Raw genomic sequence first — 13,691 nt, 5'->3', positions numbered from 1 at the left:
GTACATGCCACTCTGCTGCACCCCACCCCCAGATTAGATATAGTGACTTCTCGAATGCGTATTCTTTCTCTTTTATTTGTAGCTGCTGTCCAATCTAGTTTTTTTGTTTGTTTTTTAAGCTCACTTTTCATCAACATTTTCTTCCTTGGTCCTTCTCTTTTTTTAATTTGTTCTAGTTTCCCCTTTTTTCCCAATTTTAAAATACTTTCTGATTAAATTCTGCTATATCTCCTATATGTGTTGGTGTTCAGTTGCTCAACAGATGCTTACTGATGTCTCCTATGATTCTAAAGGGTTAGGACGTGGGGATGACTCAGCTCACTAGACAGGTCTAGTCCCTGCTTTCATGGGGCTGCCCTTCTAAGGGAAAGAGAATGTGTGTAAGACACAGGTTATCTTGTGTTCCTCAACATTCTTGCAGTTCTCCCTTCAGCTGGATGAGGGCATCAGGGAAGGACTTTCTGGTCGGGACAATTCTTTTGAACAGAGATTTATTTGTTGATTTTTGGTCAGGGTCTCATTGCATAGCTCAAGGTGGCTTAGATTCACCCCTGCACTCTTGCCTCAGCCTCTTAAATAGATTACTGGCATAAGCCACAGCACCTGGCCTTTAAACAGAGGCTTAAATGACCTTAGAGGACTTCTTAAGGCCATCTATTCTCCACTCCGCTTGCTGGGCATCTGTCCAGCTTCTGAAACCATTGCTCACACCTGACCTTCACAGAGCTTCAGTTACCACCTCAGTTCACCCTGAGTATTTTTTCCTCTGAAGTTACTAGTACAAAACATATTATCTAGTATTTGGTTTGTGCTACTTACATTGCTTTAAATTTCATTTTCCCCTTCCTCATGAAACTGTTCAGAGTGAAGTAAAGACTAAATGCCATTCTCTATAATGTATCTTGTACTGGCATATATTTAAAGAACATATTTGTAGCAAGATAAGGTGATTCCCTTTTAAGAATTATGTTTTGATGCTTATCAGGGTAAAACCAGATTAGCAGGAGAGTTTATCAACTGTGGTGTAAAGTCGGTGAATGGGTTACTTCTGCATCAGAAACTTATTAAGCTGTTTTGTATGGAAGGCATGGAATAATTGGGTCATTTTCTGTTTGATGGTTGTCTTTTTTTCCTTTTTTGTGGATGGATGTTTGCCTCCTTCATGTATGTCTGTGTACATGTGTGTAGTGCCTGCAGAGGCCAGAAGAGGGTGCCAGACATCCTGGAACTGGAGTTACGAATTGGTTGTGAGTCACCATGGGAGCTGGGAATGAAAGCTTGGTCCCTCTGGAAGAGCAGCCAGTGCTGGTAACTGCTGAGCCATCTCTCCAGCCCCAGTTATTTTTCTAGGCTATGTCTGATTAAATAGTTTAAAGTCTTAGGTGACTTGAAGTAGTGCCATGTCATTCACAGTATGTATGCAGCCTCTTTCAGGAGGGTGTATCTGACCTGCAGTAGCATGGTCCTGAGCACGAGGGCGTCTGTCCAGTCCCACTCTGGTCAGGACTCCCATTGCAGATCTAGGGCTCTTTCTGCTCCCAGAAAACAAATGCAAGCCAGCCCCTCTGCTCAGACTCTCAGTGACTCCTGGCTTTTAGGAAAAGCAAGTAAACAAATAAATAAAACAAAAACATCTTCCCCATTACTCCATGCCCCTCCTCTGATTTTTTTTTTTTGAGACAGGGTTTCACTATGTAACCCTGGCTGGTCTGTGTAGACCAGGCTGGCCTTGAATTTACCCTGCTGGAGGTATTTCACGGGCTGTCTACACTTCCCTTAGCCAAGTCAAGTTGGCACATAAAATTAGTATAATGTTGAGTCTCAAATTTAAGACTCAGTGTAGTGTACGATATTCTCTGATACTGTATAGAAATTAGTCATTGATAATAAAGCAGTTTTGATGAGTAGAATGATATATATGCTGTATTGATGTTTTTTATATTTAAAGCTATTATATATACGTCATGCTATGTTATGGCAATTGTCTATTTCAGTTAATGTTCTGGGCATTTTAAAACTATTGGTGTGAATAAGAACTGTGGCATTCTTGAAGACAATGCATATTAAGGATGTACTATAGTTTTAGCTTGGTCCTAAGACAGTTGAACACTTTTACAGCTTTTAATTATGAATATTGTGAAAAGTTACCCTTTCATCCTGGGGATTCTTATTTTACTTTTTATTTTTGGATTTAAAAATCCTTTTATTATGTTTTAAATTGTGTGTGTGTGTGTGTGTGTGTGTGTGTGTGTGTGTGTATTTGTGCGTACGAGTGCCTGTGACTGAGGAGGATGGAGGCCTGAGGTCCAGGCAGTTGAGAGCTGCCCAGTGTGGATCTGCTGATCCCATCATCCTCTGCAAGAACGCCTTGGTCTCTTAACCACTGAGGCCTGTCTTTAACCCTGAACTTTTTCCTTTGTGGCAGTGTCTTATTGTAGTTGAGGCTGGTCGGGAACTCACTGTGTAGCCCAAGCTGGCTGGAACTTGTGGCAGTGTTCCTGCCTCAGCTTCCTGAGTGCTGAGATGACAGAATTCCCTGGAAAGCTTTGCTCTGTATCTCTCGCCAGCAGCACTCGGGTGGCACTTTACAAGCCATCAGCTTGGCCTGCTGTGCTCTCTCTGCCACCTGAGACAATGCCTTCCACATGGCTGGTGCTCCACACGTGTCTGTGTATTGGGTGGGTTCTTTATGCTTGTACACATGGCTTCATTCACTGTGTAGATCTGCAGGGTTCTAGGGAAGACGGGGAGGCTGTAGGGGAAGCGTGCCTAGGGCCTCGGTACATCTGCAGATTGTCCTATGTCGGAGGGATGCTTAGATCACCACCTCCTCCTCCATAGTCTGACATGACATGCTCTTTTTGTCAGCTTAGTTAAAGAAAGGAAATCAATTCTTATTGCTTTTTAAATTTTATTTTTAATTGTACGAGTATGGGTGTTTGCTTGTATGTATGATGAATGTCTGTGGCACTACTTTTGTGCCTTGTGCCCGTGAGGGTCAGAAGAGGCTGTCAGATCCCTGGAACTGGGGTTACAAATGGCCATGAGCCATGACGTGGGTAGACGCTAGGAGCTGATCCCATGTCGTCTGGAAGAGCAGCCCAGCCTCTTGACTGCTGCGCCGTCTCTGCAGCACTGCAGTCTCGCTGTTTGAATTCAGCTCTAGTTGGTAACTGAATCTGAGCATTTAAAATTGTTAACTGAGTATTTGTATGTCCCCAGCTTTGATGAGAGAGCTGCCAGGAACTCCTCTTGGGTAGGAGTTGAGAGACTTTTTTTTTGTTCTTTGCAGGTCACTCAGCCAGAGGAGCTCAGAAATGGAGTATATTAACAAGTACAGACAGCTGGAAGCACAAGAGCTTGACACATATGGCCAGGACCAGCCACCCCGGGGGCCAGGTGAGCAGGTGCCCTAAATATGTCTCATGGATAGTCCATGTGTTAAATCAAAACATCATCTTCCCAAAAGTTTAAGAAATACAGTATTTTGGTTAAAGTAAAAACAAAACAAAACTTACATGGCTTTTTAATTCAAGATTTTGGGGGGATGAGTGTATAGTAGATTATTATATAGTTAATTTTTTTAGTTAATTTTATAGTTAATTTTTTATAGTTAATATTATTATTATAGTTAATTTTTTTTCTGTCTTTAATATCTAAAGTCTATCTAATAGTCTGTTCTTTGGAAGGTTAAATAATGGTCCCTTACCTTACTATTAATCAAGAATACTTGAAGTGTTTCTTCAGCACTTGCGAAGCTGAGGTAAGTGGATCACTGTTGACCTCGGGGCCAGTCTGGTCTACGCGTCGAGTTCCAGGTTGCCCAGGGTTATACAGTGAGACCCGCGCCTCCAAAACAAACCAGAATAACCTCGGAAGGGGCTGGGGAGACGCTCAGTTGGTAACGTGTCTGCTGCAGGAGCGTGAGGACCTGAGTGTGGACCTCAGACACACACGTAAGAACTCGGTGTGCTGGCGTGCACAGGCTCCGGGTGCTGGGCAAGCAGGGGCGGCAGAGATGAGCGATGGGACGCGTGGTGTAGCTCTCTGGCCTCCACATGATGTACGCACTTGAACATCTGCGCTCACACTCACACGTAAACGCTCACAAGAACACATGAAGTACACAGACCGCACACTTATACAAACACTAGATTTTCTAAAATAATAAACAGTAAAACAATTTTTTGTCTTTGTTTTTTGAGACAGGGTTTCTCGGTGTAGCCCTGTCCTGGACTTGCTTTGTAGACCAGGCTGGCCTTGAACTCACAGAGATCCGCCTGCCTCTGCCTCCCTGAGTTCTGGGGTTGCAGGCGTGCACTACCGTACCCAGCTATTAAAACAGAATTTTTTAAAGAATAGAAATATATGAAATGAAAAGCAAAAGATCTTAAAGCTTTTTTTTCATAGACGGTTTGGTTTCACTTATGTAGCTCTGGCTGACCTGACGGTCACTGTTTGGTCAAATGGCCTCAGATCCGCAGATTGATCTGCCACTGCCTCCCCAGCCGGGTGGGCTGATGCTGTGCTGGTGCGCACCTGCTCACCATTGCTGCTAGCTCTTGGCTGGTGAGAGTATGGACTGAGGGGCCTCGGTCATTGCGGCTGTGTCAGTGCTGAGCCCTGTTCACGCAGAGAGGCTGTTACGAGAGCTTTGCCTTGGACCCACCTACAAGAAGCTGTCTGACCCTGCCCACGGCCTGTGCTCCCACTGATGGATGGGGCTGAGTTCGGGGAAGGTTTCCTATTCACTGCGCCCTGTAACAGGAAGTACAGCCTGTACACAGAAGTGCTGTCACCACCCCTAATCTTGGCGTCTGTATGGGCTTCTTGATAGTGCAGATTGCCATGTCCTGTTATTGCCGAGAGCTGGGAGACGTTACTTATGCATGCTCTTTTATTTGGTTTTGTGTTTTAACTTTTTGGGGTCAATGTAATCTACTTTATTTCTCGTCATTTCTTATTCACCTCAAGGCAGAAGAAACAGCCTTTAGTGCTTGGTTTTTCCTCTGTGTTCTTGCTTCAGTGGCTCCTCTGCCTGCCTCATTCTCCCTCAGGGCCTCTAAGATGCTCTGCGTTGCTCTTTGATTTGGGTTGGATACTGTCCTTGTTGCATTTCTGTTGCTGGGACAAAAACCCTTACAAAAAGCAGCAGAGGACAGGAAAGAGTTTATTTGGCTCTTGCTTTGGTTTTAGTCCTTCATTGAGGGTGAAGTGTTAGATTAACTTTTCTAGCAAGAATTTACCTCAGGCACTGGAAAGGAGAAACTCAATGCTGAGCACCCAGCTGCAGTCTCTAGGTATGGCCCAAGGGGGTACAGCATAACTAAAGCTCTTCCTCAGCATATGCCACCAGCCGCCACACGGTGGTTCTACGTTGCTTTCATTTATAGGTGTCCTTCAGACTCCCACAGCACGACACATTTTTGATCAAGTGATACAGAAGTGGAAACTGCAGGCTTTGGCTCTCTCTCGGGCAGCCAGGTGGCTCACAAGTGCTGAGAGATAGTCACAGTTATCTCGAAACGGACCAGAGCTGCCCTGGGCAGCTCACAGTTAAGATGATGTGGGGAAGGGGGCCTAACGAGCAGACATTCTTGATGAATGAATTCCAGAAAATAGATCTTCAGTAACCTAAATTCTAATCCGTTTACTCCACTTTACAGATCTCTTTCTGTTTCTAGGAGTCGAGTTAGTATGCTACTGATTTTAAGGTTATGTTTGAGGCGATGCCAGTGCCCTTCTAAGCAGAGTTTACTGGCAATCTTATCTGTGCACTTACCTATAATAATACTTAGCATTAAAGTTTACTATTTTTGTTTTATTTTCCAAGGAGAAACCAAGGCAGGAATTGAAGGAGCCAGTCCCTTCCCATCTGCTGTTAGGAGCAGGAAACACAGTACACCCAGCTGGCAGCTTGTCTCCGCTGCTCTTAGCTTTCTTCACACTTAGGCAGCTCAGGGCTGCCCCACATAGAATGTGTGGAGCCTCCCATCCCAGTCAACAACCAAGACAACTCTCCCCAGACATGCCACAGCCAGCCTGAGGTAGACAGTTCTCCACAAACATGCCACAGCCAGCCTGAGGTAGACAGTTTCTGGGTTGAGACCCCTTCCTCAAGTGATTCTCGGCTGTGGCAGGTTGGCGTTTAGAACCCCGTCACAGACATAAGCATCCTGTGTTTAGAAGAATGGTTGTGATACCATGGAAACCTCAGAGTCAGGTCTGTTAATACTTCCTGCTGGAGAGGAGGCTTGTGGTGTTCCTGGCTTTCATGATGCCCTCACAAAGCCCATCTACACTTTGGTAGCACCCTTTCTGCCTTGGGAGAGCAGATGCTTCTTATGGCTCCCCAGGGGAAGTCACCTAACACTTGGCTCCCAAAGAAGCAAGAACTGAATGGAGTGGGGATCCTAGGAGGAAGTGGGAGGGTCTGCCTCCGGGGATTGATGTGTGCCTTCTTGCTGTGGTGGTTGCATGGCCCTTGCTGAGTGACAAACATGCAGCTGGGCTGTGCTGAACACTCAGGCTGCGGCGTATGCAGAGGAGAGCCTGCTGTGGTTGTCCTCTTCTGAGCAGCCTGCTCGGCATGCCTCCTCGTCACAGTGGCTGTTGAGAGGCCTCTGCTATGGAAGATAAGCCATGCAATTGAGGCCGAGGTGCCAGAGGAACTTGTCTGCTTGAGGGAGGAATTGCAATGGGAACTAGACATGTCAAAAGTTTCTTTTGTGATGGCCTCGATTTGGCAAGTAAATTGGATGAAAGAGAAAGAAACCAGGTAGTCATCTAATGGAGTGGCCAAACTTATGGCTTCTGGAATGAAGGTGAAGGGAAATGGGGGTCTCCATGTAGGCTAGTGTTTAAGAAAGTTTGCTGGTAGTATTTCGAGAATGAAGGAGAGGGAACAGTGTGTATCTGAGGAGGACAGCTAGGAGGAACTCCCCTGGCCTAGAGGAGATGCTGTGGCCGTTCCTGTATACAAATGTCTGCATGAGAACACAACTAGTTCTAGTTTGGTGTCTGTTTACAGCAAACTCATGAGATCACCCTGATACTTCTGTTTCTAGCCCAGGACCACAGGTTTTAACACAAATACTGTGTTACATCCAGTTATGACATAACAGAATTCTTTGATAAAGTATTATTGGGTTTGGTATGGTATTAATGTTATTGCACTTTCAAGTATTTAAAAAATCATTCCGATGTAGAAATTCAAGGATGCACCTTGAGTTCCATACGCTAGAATATTAGAATAATATTTCATATTTAAAAGTAAATAATTTCCTAAAGATGGAAACTGAGCAGGTAGGTGGGGTCTTTCATAACAGGGTGGGCCTGGCTTCAGGGTGTGACCTTTTCGTGGTCTTCGCTTTTACACTTCCATCTTCAGTTGTCCCGCATGGTATCTTTGGGTAGTCGCCAAAAGCCACAGTGATCTTTGCTGTGTGTGTGAGTGTCATGGAGACTAGAGGTGCCAATGCTCTCTGGAGCTGGATTGTAGGTGGTTGTGAGCCGCCCTGTGTGGGTTCTGGGACCTGAGCGGGTCCTCTGTAAGAGCAGGGTACACGCGGCCACTATGCCATCTTCCTATCTCCTGGTTGGGGCTGTTTTTAATGGTTGTTTCACCCCTATAAGCTTTTCTTCTGACTTTGTAAAGGAGGCAGAACAGGCTGCCTCCTTACACTGACCTTGGTTTTGAGTGTGCGCTGTCACCCTACCACTGGAGAAAGCAATATATTATTATTTTGAGGATCTAATTTTCTGTTTAAGATACAAATCTAGTAACGCAGCTTAGTTTTTTTGTATGAATAGTGTCTTTTTTTTTTTTATTTCTGTTTTTTGTTTTTGGAGACTGTCTCCCCATGTAACTCTGGCTAGGTTAGCCTGAACTCACTATATAGACCAGGCTGGCCTTAAACCCACCTCTCTTTGTCTCCTGAGTCCTGGGATTAAAGGTATGATAGCGTCTAGATAGGATCTGGCTGGATAGGGTCTATATTTTAAGGTAAAAAGACCATCGCATCCTGTGAACCTCTGGACTTGTGTCAGATTGTAGATTGTTTGATGATATGATGAGGCAGAGAAGTGAGAAAAACAACAGCTTAAATGGTTTCTGTATTCTCCCAGTTTATATAAAATATTTTAATGTTTTAATAACAAAATAGCAGAAAAATGAGAACCACGTATTTTGAGGCTGTAGTTTTCCATCTACTTTTAGACTTCAGTTTGTCACATGTAATTTGTTGGCTTACCTTAAATTATTGTTGATGTTTTTCTTTTTCTTTTGTTTATACAAAGCTAATAGCCTCATAGCTGTGAACGTTTCTGCTCCCTGGCTTCCTGTCCACCCCGGGGCAGTGTCAGTGAAGGCAAGGCTTGATCTGTGTTGGGTCTGCTTCAGCCAGTGACCTAAAAATGTCAGGTGATATCTTGTTCCACATGGAGAACGGCTGTACTTTAGATAGTGTGGCAAGGACTCTTTTTCCTTGTAAATGTTCTGTCTTTAGCAACCTTCAAAATGGATGTGATCATTTAGTCACATCGATGTTGTCAGGGCAGCAGGGTTCCTGTAGGAGCACCAGGAGCCAGGCTCGAGGCTTCTTAGTGAAAATATAGACCTGCTTCCTCTTTTGTTGTCCTGAAAGTAATATCCCCACTCGCTGCCCCTGGATAGCTGTTCCCTCAGCCTCATTCCCACTTACTCCCCTGCTACTTCCCTGCTCTGCCCCTGCTGTGTGTCTCTCCTCATAGCTGCAGTGGCTTCTTCCTTTCCTGACCACAGAAAAGCAAGGACTTAGTCTTGCAAGCTTCAGGACATATGGGTGTCCCTGAGATCATTGTGGCTTTTCCAGCTCAGGTTCCACCAGAACTGGAGGCTGCTGCCTGGACCATGAGGGCCTGTGTCTTCATTTCTCATATAAAACTGTTGAAAAAAAAAAAAAAAGCTTCAGGGCAAATCAATGTGTGGTAGCTCATGCTTCTAATTTCAAGATTTAAGAGACAGAGGAAGGAGAATTGGGTTCAAGGTCATCCTTGGCTACATAGAGAGTTCAAGGCCAGTTTGTGCTACCTGAGATCCAGTCTCAAAAAAACAAATGTAGCCCCCCCCCCCAAACCAACCATCCAAAACAACAACAGCAAAAATAAATAAACCCAACCTGACCCAAACCAGAGAAGTTGGGAGCCCCAGTGAATGAAATAAGACACAATAATGGGGAGCCTCCGTTTCTGTGAGCCTTCCATGTCTAGGGAAGGTGGTCAGAGGCCTCTTTCCCAGGAAAAAACAGCTTTTTCTTTGAGAGACTGTGACAGACCAGGATCTGCTGGCTGTGGAGTTAAGAACAAGTGCCACACACTGATGCAGATGCAGGAGAAGAAGGGCCAGGGGAGGAGTGTGTGGGAGGACCAGACTGTGCACTCTAACGTCACTCGATCTAAATGTGTTTGTGTGTATATATAGAGTCGGGGTTGGGGTGCAAGGGGTGCGCTTTGGACCCTGCACCACACAATAAAGTAACATTTTAATCACCTATTGTGAGACTAATTGTGAAAGAAAGATTGACCACACGTTTCTAAGGTGAGAACAGGGCTGAGCTGTAGGAACAGGATTGGATGAGAGAGAGAGAAAGAGAAGGGAACCATGGAGGTAGAGGGGCTCCCAGGCTGGGTGATCTGGGAGAGGAACAGGAAGGATTAGGAGTCTGTTTTGAAAGTAAAAACTTCTGTGCATGAACTCCCCTGTTTTGTCCTTTGCCAGGTGGTGAGCAGAGCCAGTTTAGGATTGTAGGATGGCCAGAGCAGGTGCACAGACATAGACGAGAACATTGAATACTTGGGATCAGACAGACTCCAAGGCAAATATTTTTAGCATAGCAAACAAGCCCCTTTCACCACATCCGTAGCTTGTAGGTTGTGTTTACCTGTCACCATCATCAGTTTCTTCTGTAGCAAGGAATGTACACTTCACCACTGTGCACACAACTAGAGTCTCACACTAGTGAGCTACCACTGAATGAGGTGCTGACTGCTGTGTGAGTCAGGTCTGTTGACTTAGGGCACAGTGTAGGTAACAGTGTCGGTGGCTGGGATAGAAGGCCACCAGCCTCGTGGTGTGCTTGTCTGCGTCAGTAATAGTTGACCCATCAAGGGGGAGGGACTGTCAGTCTGCAGAGAAGGGATTTAGCACTTGTGAGTGTCTACAAGCCTTATACACAAGTTAGGTAGGCCATTGGCTTGTTTACTGTCTCTCTTTTCAGCTACAAAATAACTTTGTTTTGTCTGAATACAGGTCCAAGGTCGCCATTGACCAAGTTAAGTAATGTGACATGCATCCCAGACACCACGTATAAATATCCTGATTTGCCTATAAACCGGTGTAAAGAAGAGGTAAATGGCTTTCCCTGATGTAGTTTTGCTGTTTGAATACATGCCTGAAGCGGCGACACTGTTGGTAACATGGGTGGGCCAGCATACAAAATACCTCACCAGAGCTCAGACCTAACACAAGTGTGCTCACCTGCAGTTGTCAAACTGACGATCAGCAGCCAGCCACCCTCCCATCCTGTTTAAGGGACACACAGATAGGTGGAGGGAGCATCTGTGGCATGTACACATCCTTTTGGTTCTATCTATCTATCTATCTATCTATCTATCTATCTATCTATCTATCTATCTATCTATCATATGTGCAGTGTTCTGCCTGCATGTACACCTGTATGCCAGAAGAGGGCAGCAGATCTCATCATAGATGGTTGTGAGCCACCATGTGGTTGCTGGGAATTGAGCTCAGGACCTCTGGAAGAGCAGCCAGTGTTCTTAACCTCTGAGCCATCTCTCCAGCCCCTTTTGTTATCATTTTCAAACACCTTTCGCAATAGGATGGTTAGGTTTTTGAGTAGATATATGTTATTAAGTATGGTTAAAAGTTAGTAAATTTAAATCATTATTTATTTTAGTGAAAAAAGTTGTAGATAAAATAGGAAATGTTCCAAATTTCATTTTTATTTTGCTTAAGATTGAATTATGGTTTTATGGAGTCGATAGAATTTATTAGTCTTAAATTCTGAAATCCAAATTTATACTTGTTTGATCATTGCTGATTGTTAGAAGGGTGATTAGAATTTTTACAATACTGCATGCACACTATAAGGGAGGATGTAGTTAATTGTTTAAAATTCATCTGAAGAAGAAAAATTACTCTGAAGAATTTGAAATGAAAGTTCAAAATCATGTGACTGTAATGACAGTTTTTTTTTTTTTTTTTTTTTTTTTTTTAGTAGAATTGTATTCGGTCTCTTTCTCTCTTTGGTTTTTTGAGACAGGCTTTCTCTGTAGCCTTGTCTGTCCTGGACTTGATTTGTAGACCAGGCTGGCCTTGAACTCACAGCCATCCACCTGCCTCTGCTTCCCTGACTGCTGGGATCACAGGCATACAACACCACGCTCAGCCGTATTGTCTCTTTATAAAGTTTTAAAATAGTAGACATTTAGACTGAGAAGCATAGAAACTGAGTTTGAAGTGTTAATTTTTTATTTAAAGAAGCAGTTGAGATGGAGAGCTCTGTTACCTCGGCCTGGTCTCCGGGGCTGTCAACAGCTTTGACTGCTGTGGTGGTATCAACCTGTAGTCCCCGGGCCTGGGAGGCAGAAGGAGGAGTGGGCTCCGTAGTGTGGCCTCCTTTCATAAGCCAGCCATCCAGCCACCGCTAGGAGGGTTGAGTTTAAAAGTGGTACGCACGATTAGTCTTCTGTGTTTTTGTGATGGGATGTTGGGGCGGGGCACCGCTGAGTTCAGTGAGTCAGGCCTGAAAGCTTCTCCAGACCACAGTGCGCTGCGTTATTGTCTAAGCTGTGCTGGTTGTGAAAATTAATTTTCTTTTAATTACAGGTTATTTCTTTGATAGAAAGCAATTCTGTGGTGATCATACACGGTGCCACAGGAAGTGGTAAGAGCACTCAGCTCCCACAGTACATCCTGGACCACCACACTCAGCGCTCTGCCTTCTGCAACATAGTGGTTACCCAGCCGCGGAAAATAGGGGCTAGCAGCATTGCCAGGTGGATCAGTAAGGAGCGCTCCTGGACGCTGGGTGGCTTGGTAGGCTATCAGGTGAGACACAGAGACCGTGAATGTTCTCTTCTTGTTGACTTTTTACTGTATGTAAGTTGATGTCAGTAACTATTTTGTGCTGGAAATGAAAGAGCAGAATTGTGGTGTAATTAAAATTTATTGAAAGTAAAATTCATGAAAACATTTTAAAATTTCTTTTCTAGTTGAATGTTCCAAATTTCATTTTTATTTTGCTGAAGATTGAATCATGGTTTTATGGAGTCGATAGAATTTATTAGTCTTAGATTCTGAAATCCAAGTTTATACTTGCTTTTTATTATTTAATCTTTTAAATTAGACTTTTGTAGTCTAAAAGGTCTTGTCACATAAAAATACTTTAGACATGAGCTGGGCATGGTGGTGCAAGCCTTTAATTCCAGCACTCGGGAGGGAGGCACAGGCAGGTGGATCTCTGTGAGTTTGAGGCCAGCGTGGTCTAGAAAGTGAGTCCAGGAGAGCTGAGGTTACACAGAGAAACCCTGTCTTGAAAACCCAAGAAAAAAGGAAAAAGAAAGAAAGAAAACACTTTAGGCAGCCTCGTTGGATAAGCCAATCCCTGCCCCAAACGGAAGAAAATAAAATCAATTGGAGAACCTGACTTTTCGTTTGGACCCTACATATCTTCTGAAATACAGTAACTTTTTACATTTCCTACCTTAGGTAAAATGGACATAATTTATTTGGGTAGTTAAATGGCCATTGAAACCTATCTTTTTCTTCCTGTCTTTTCCTTCGTCAACTTTAGGTAGGGCTAGAGAAAATAGCAACAGAAGACACTAGGTTAATTTACATGACCACTGGAGTCCTGCTTCAGAAAATTGTAAGTGCCAAGAGTTTGATGGAATTCACTCATATCTTCATTGATGAGGTAAGCGCTCTGCTATCTGGGGGCTCTTTATTCCCAGAGCAGTGTGGCCTGCCAGCCTGTGTCCTTGCAACATGGTCTGTTCTTCCCTTTATACTTGAGAGTGTGAATTATCTGTTTATCCTTTGTTCTTTGTCTCCCAAAATACAGGTGGGGTGTTGAGGGCGAGAAAAAGATTGCCTTTAAGAGCAGAGATCAGTGGGCAGGTTACAGCCCCAGATGAGATGGGCACAGCCTTTTGAGTGAGGTTGAACTGGCACATTTCCCTTCACGAGATCTGAGTGTGTCAGCAGGGAGCAGTAGATGCCAGGGGCGCCCACCAGGCTGGTGGACAGCAGCCACTTCTGGAGGTGGACAGTTGCCTGATCAGTCAAGGCTGACAATAGGTCTAAAAAAGTGGGCTGGGGGTGTAGTTCAGTGGTAGAGTGCTTGCCTGGCATATGCAAGGCCCTAAGTTCAAACCCCAGCACTGCAGGAAAAAGCTTTTAAAAAGGTAAGACATATTAATCTACTCTGAAAACAAGCTCAATTATAATAATATATTATTATATATTATAATATATTATAATAAAGTATTGTGTATTATAATATATTATAATAAAGTATTATGTATTATAATAAAGTATTGTGAGTCAGGCATAGTGGCACACACCTGTAATTGCAGAACTCAGGGAGGTAGAGACAGGAGGAGGATCTCTGAGTTCTGAGGTTAGCCTG

General features: G+C 44.1%; 1 protein-coding gene across 1 annotated transcript in view; it reads left to right on the top strand.

Annotated features, from left to right (window-relative positions):
• Tdrd9 (tudor domain containing 9) overlaps positions 1 to 13,691 on the top strand; it is an 85,609-nt gene that overhangs the window by 9,409 nt on the left and 62,509 nt on the right. The window contains exons 2-5 of the mRNA XM_055593076.1: positions 3,293 to 3,399; positions 10,289 to 10,386; positions 11,888 to 12,109; positions 12,855 to 12,977. Of these exons, the coding sequence (XP_055449051.1) occupies positions 3,293 to 3,399; positions 10,289 to 10,386; positions 11,888 to 12,109; positions 12,855 to 12,977 (550 nt within the window). The remainder of the gene's footprint in view (positions 1 to 3,292; positions 3,400 to 10,288; positions 10,387 to 11,887; positions 12,110 to 12,854; positions 12,978 to 13,691) is intronic.

Source organism: Psammomys obesus, unplaced genomic scaffold (genome assembly GCF_907164565.1).
Source record: "Psammomys obesus unplaced genomic scaffold, mPsaObe1.curated_primary_1811, whole genome shotgun sequence".
Classification (NCBI taxonomy): domain Eukaryota; kingdom Metazoa; phylum Chordata; class Mammalia; order Rodentia; family Muridae; genus Psammomys; species Psammomys obesus.
Note: the sequence above shows the minus strand (reverse complement) of the source record. Positions and strands in the feature narration are given on the sequence as shown.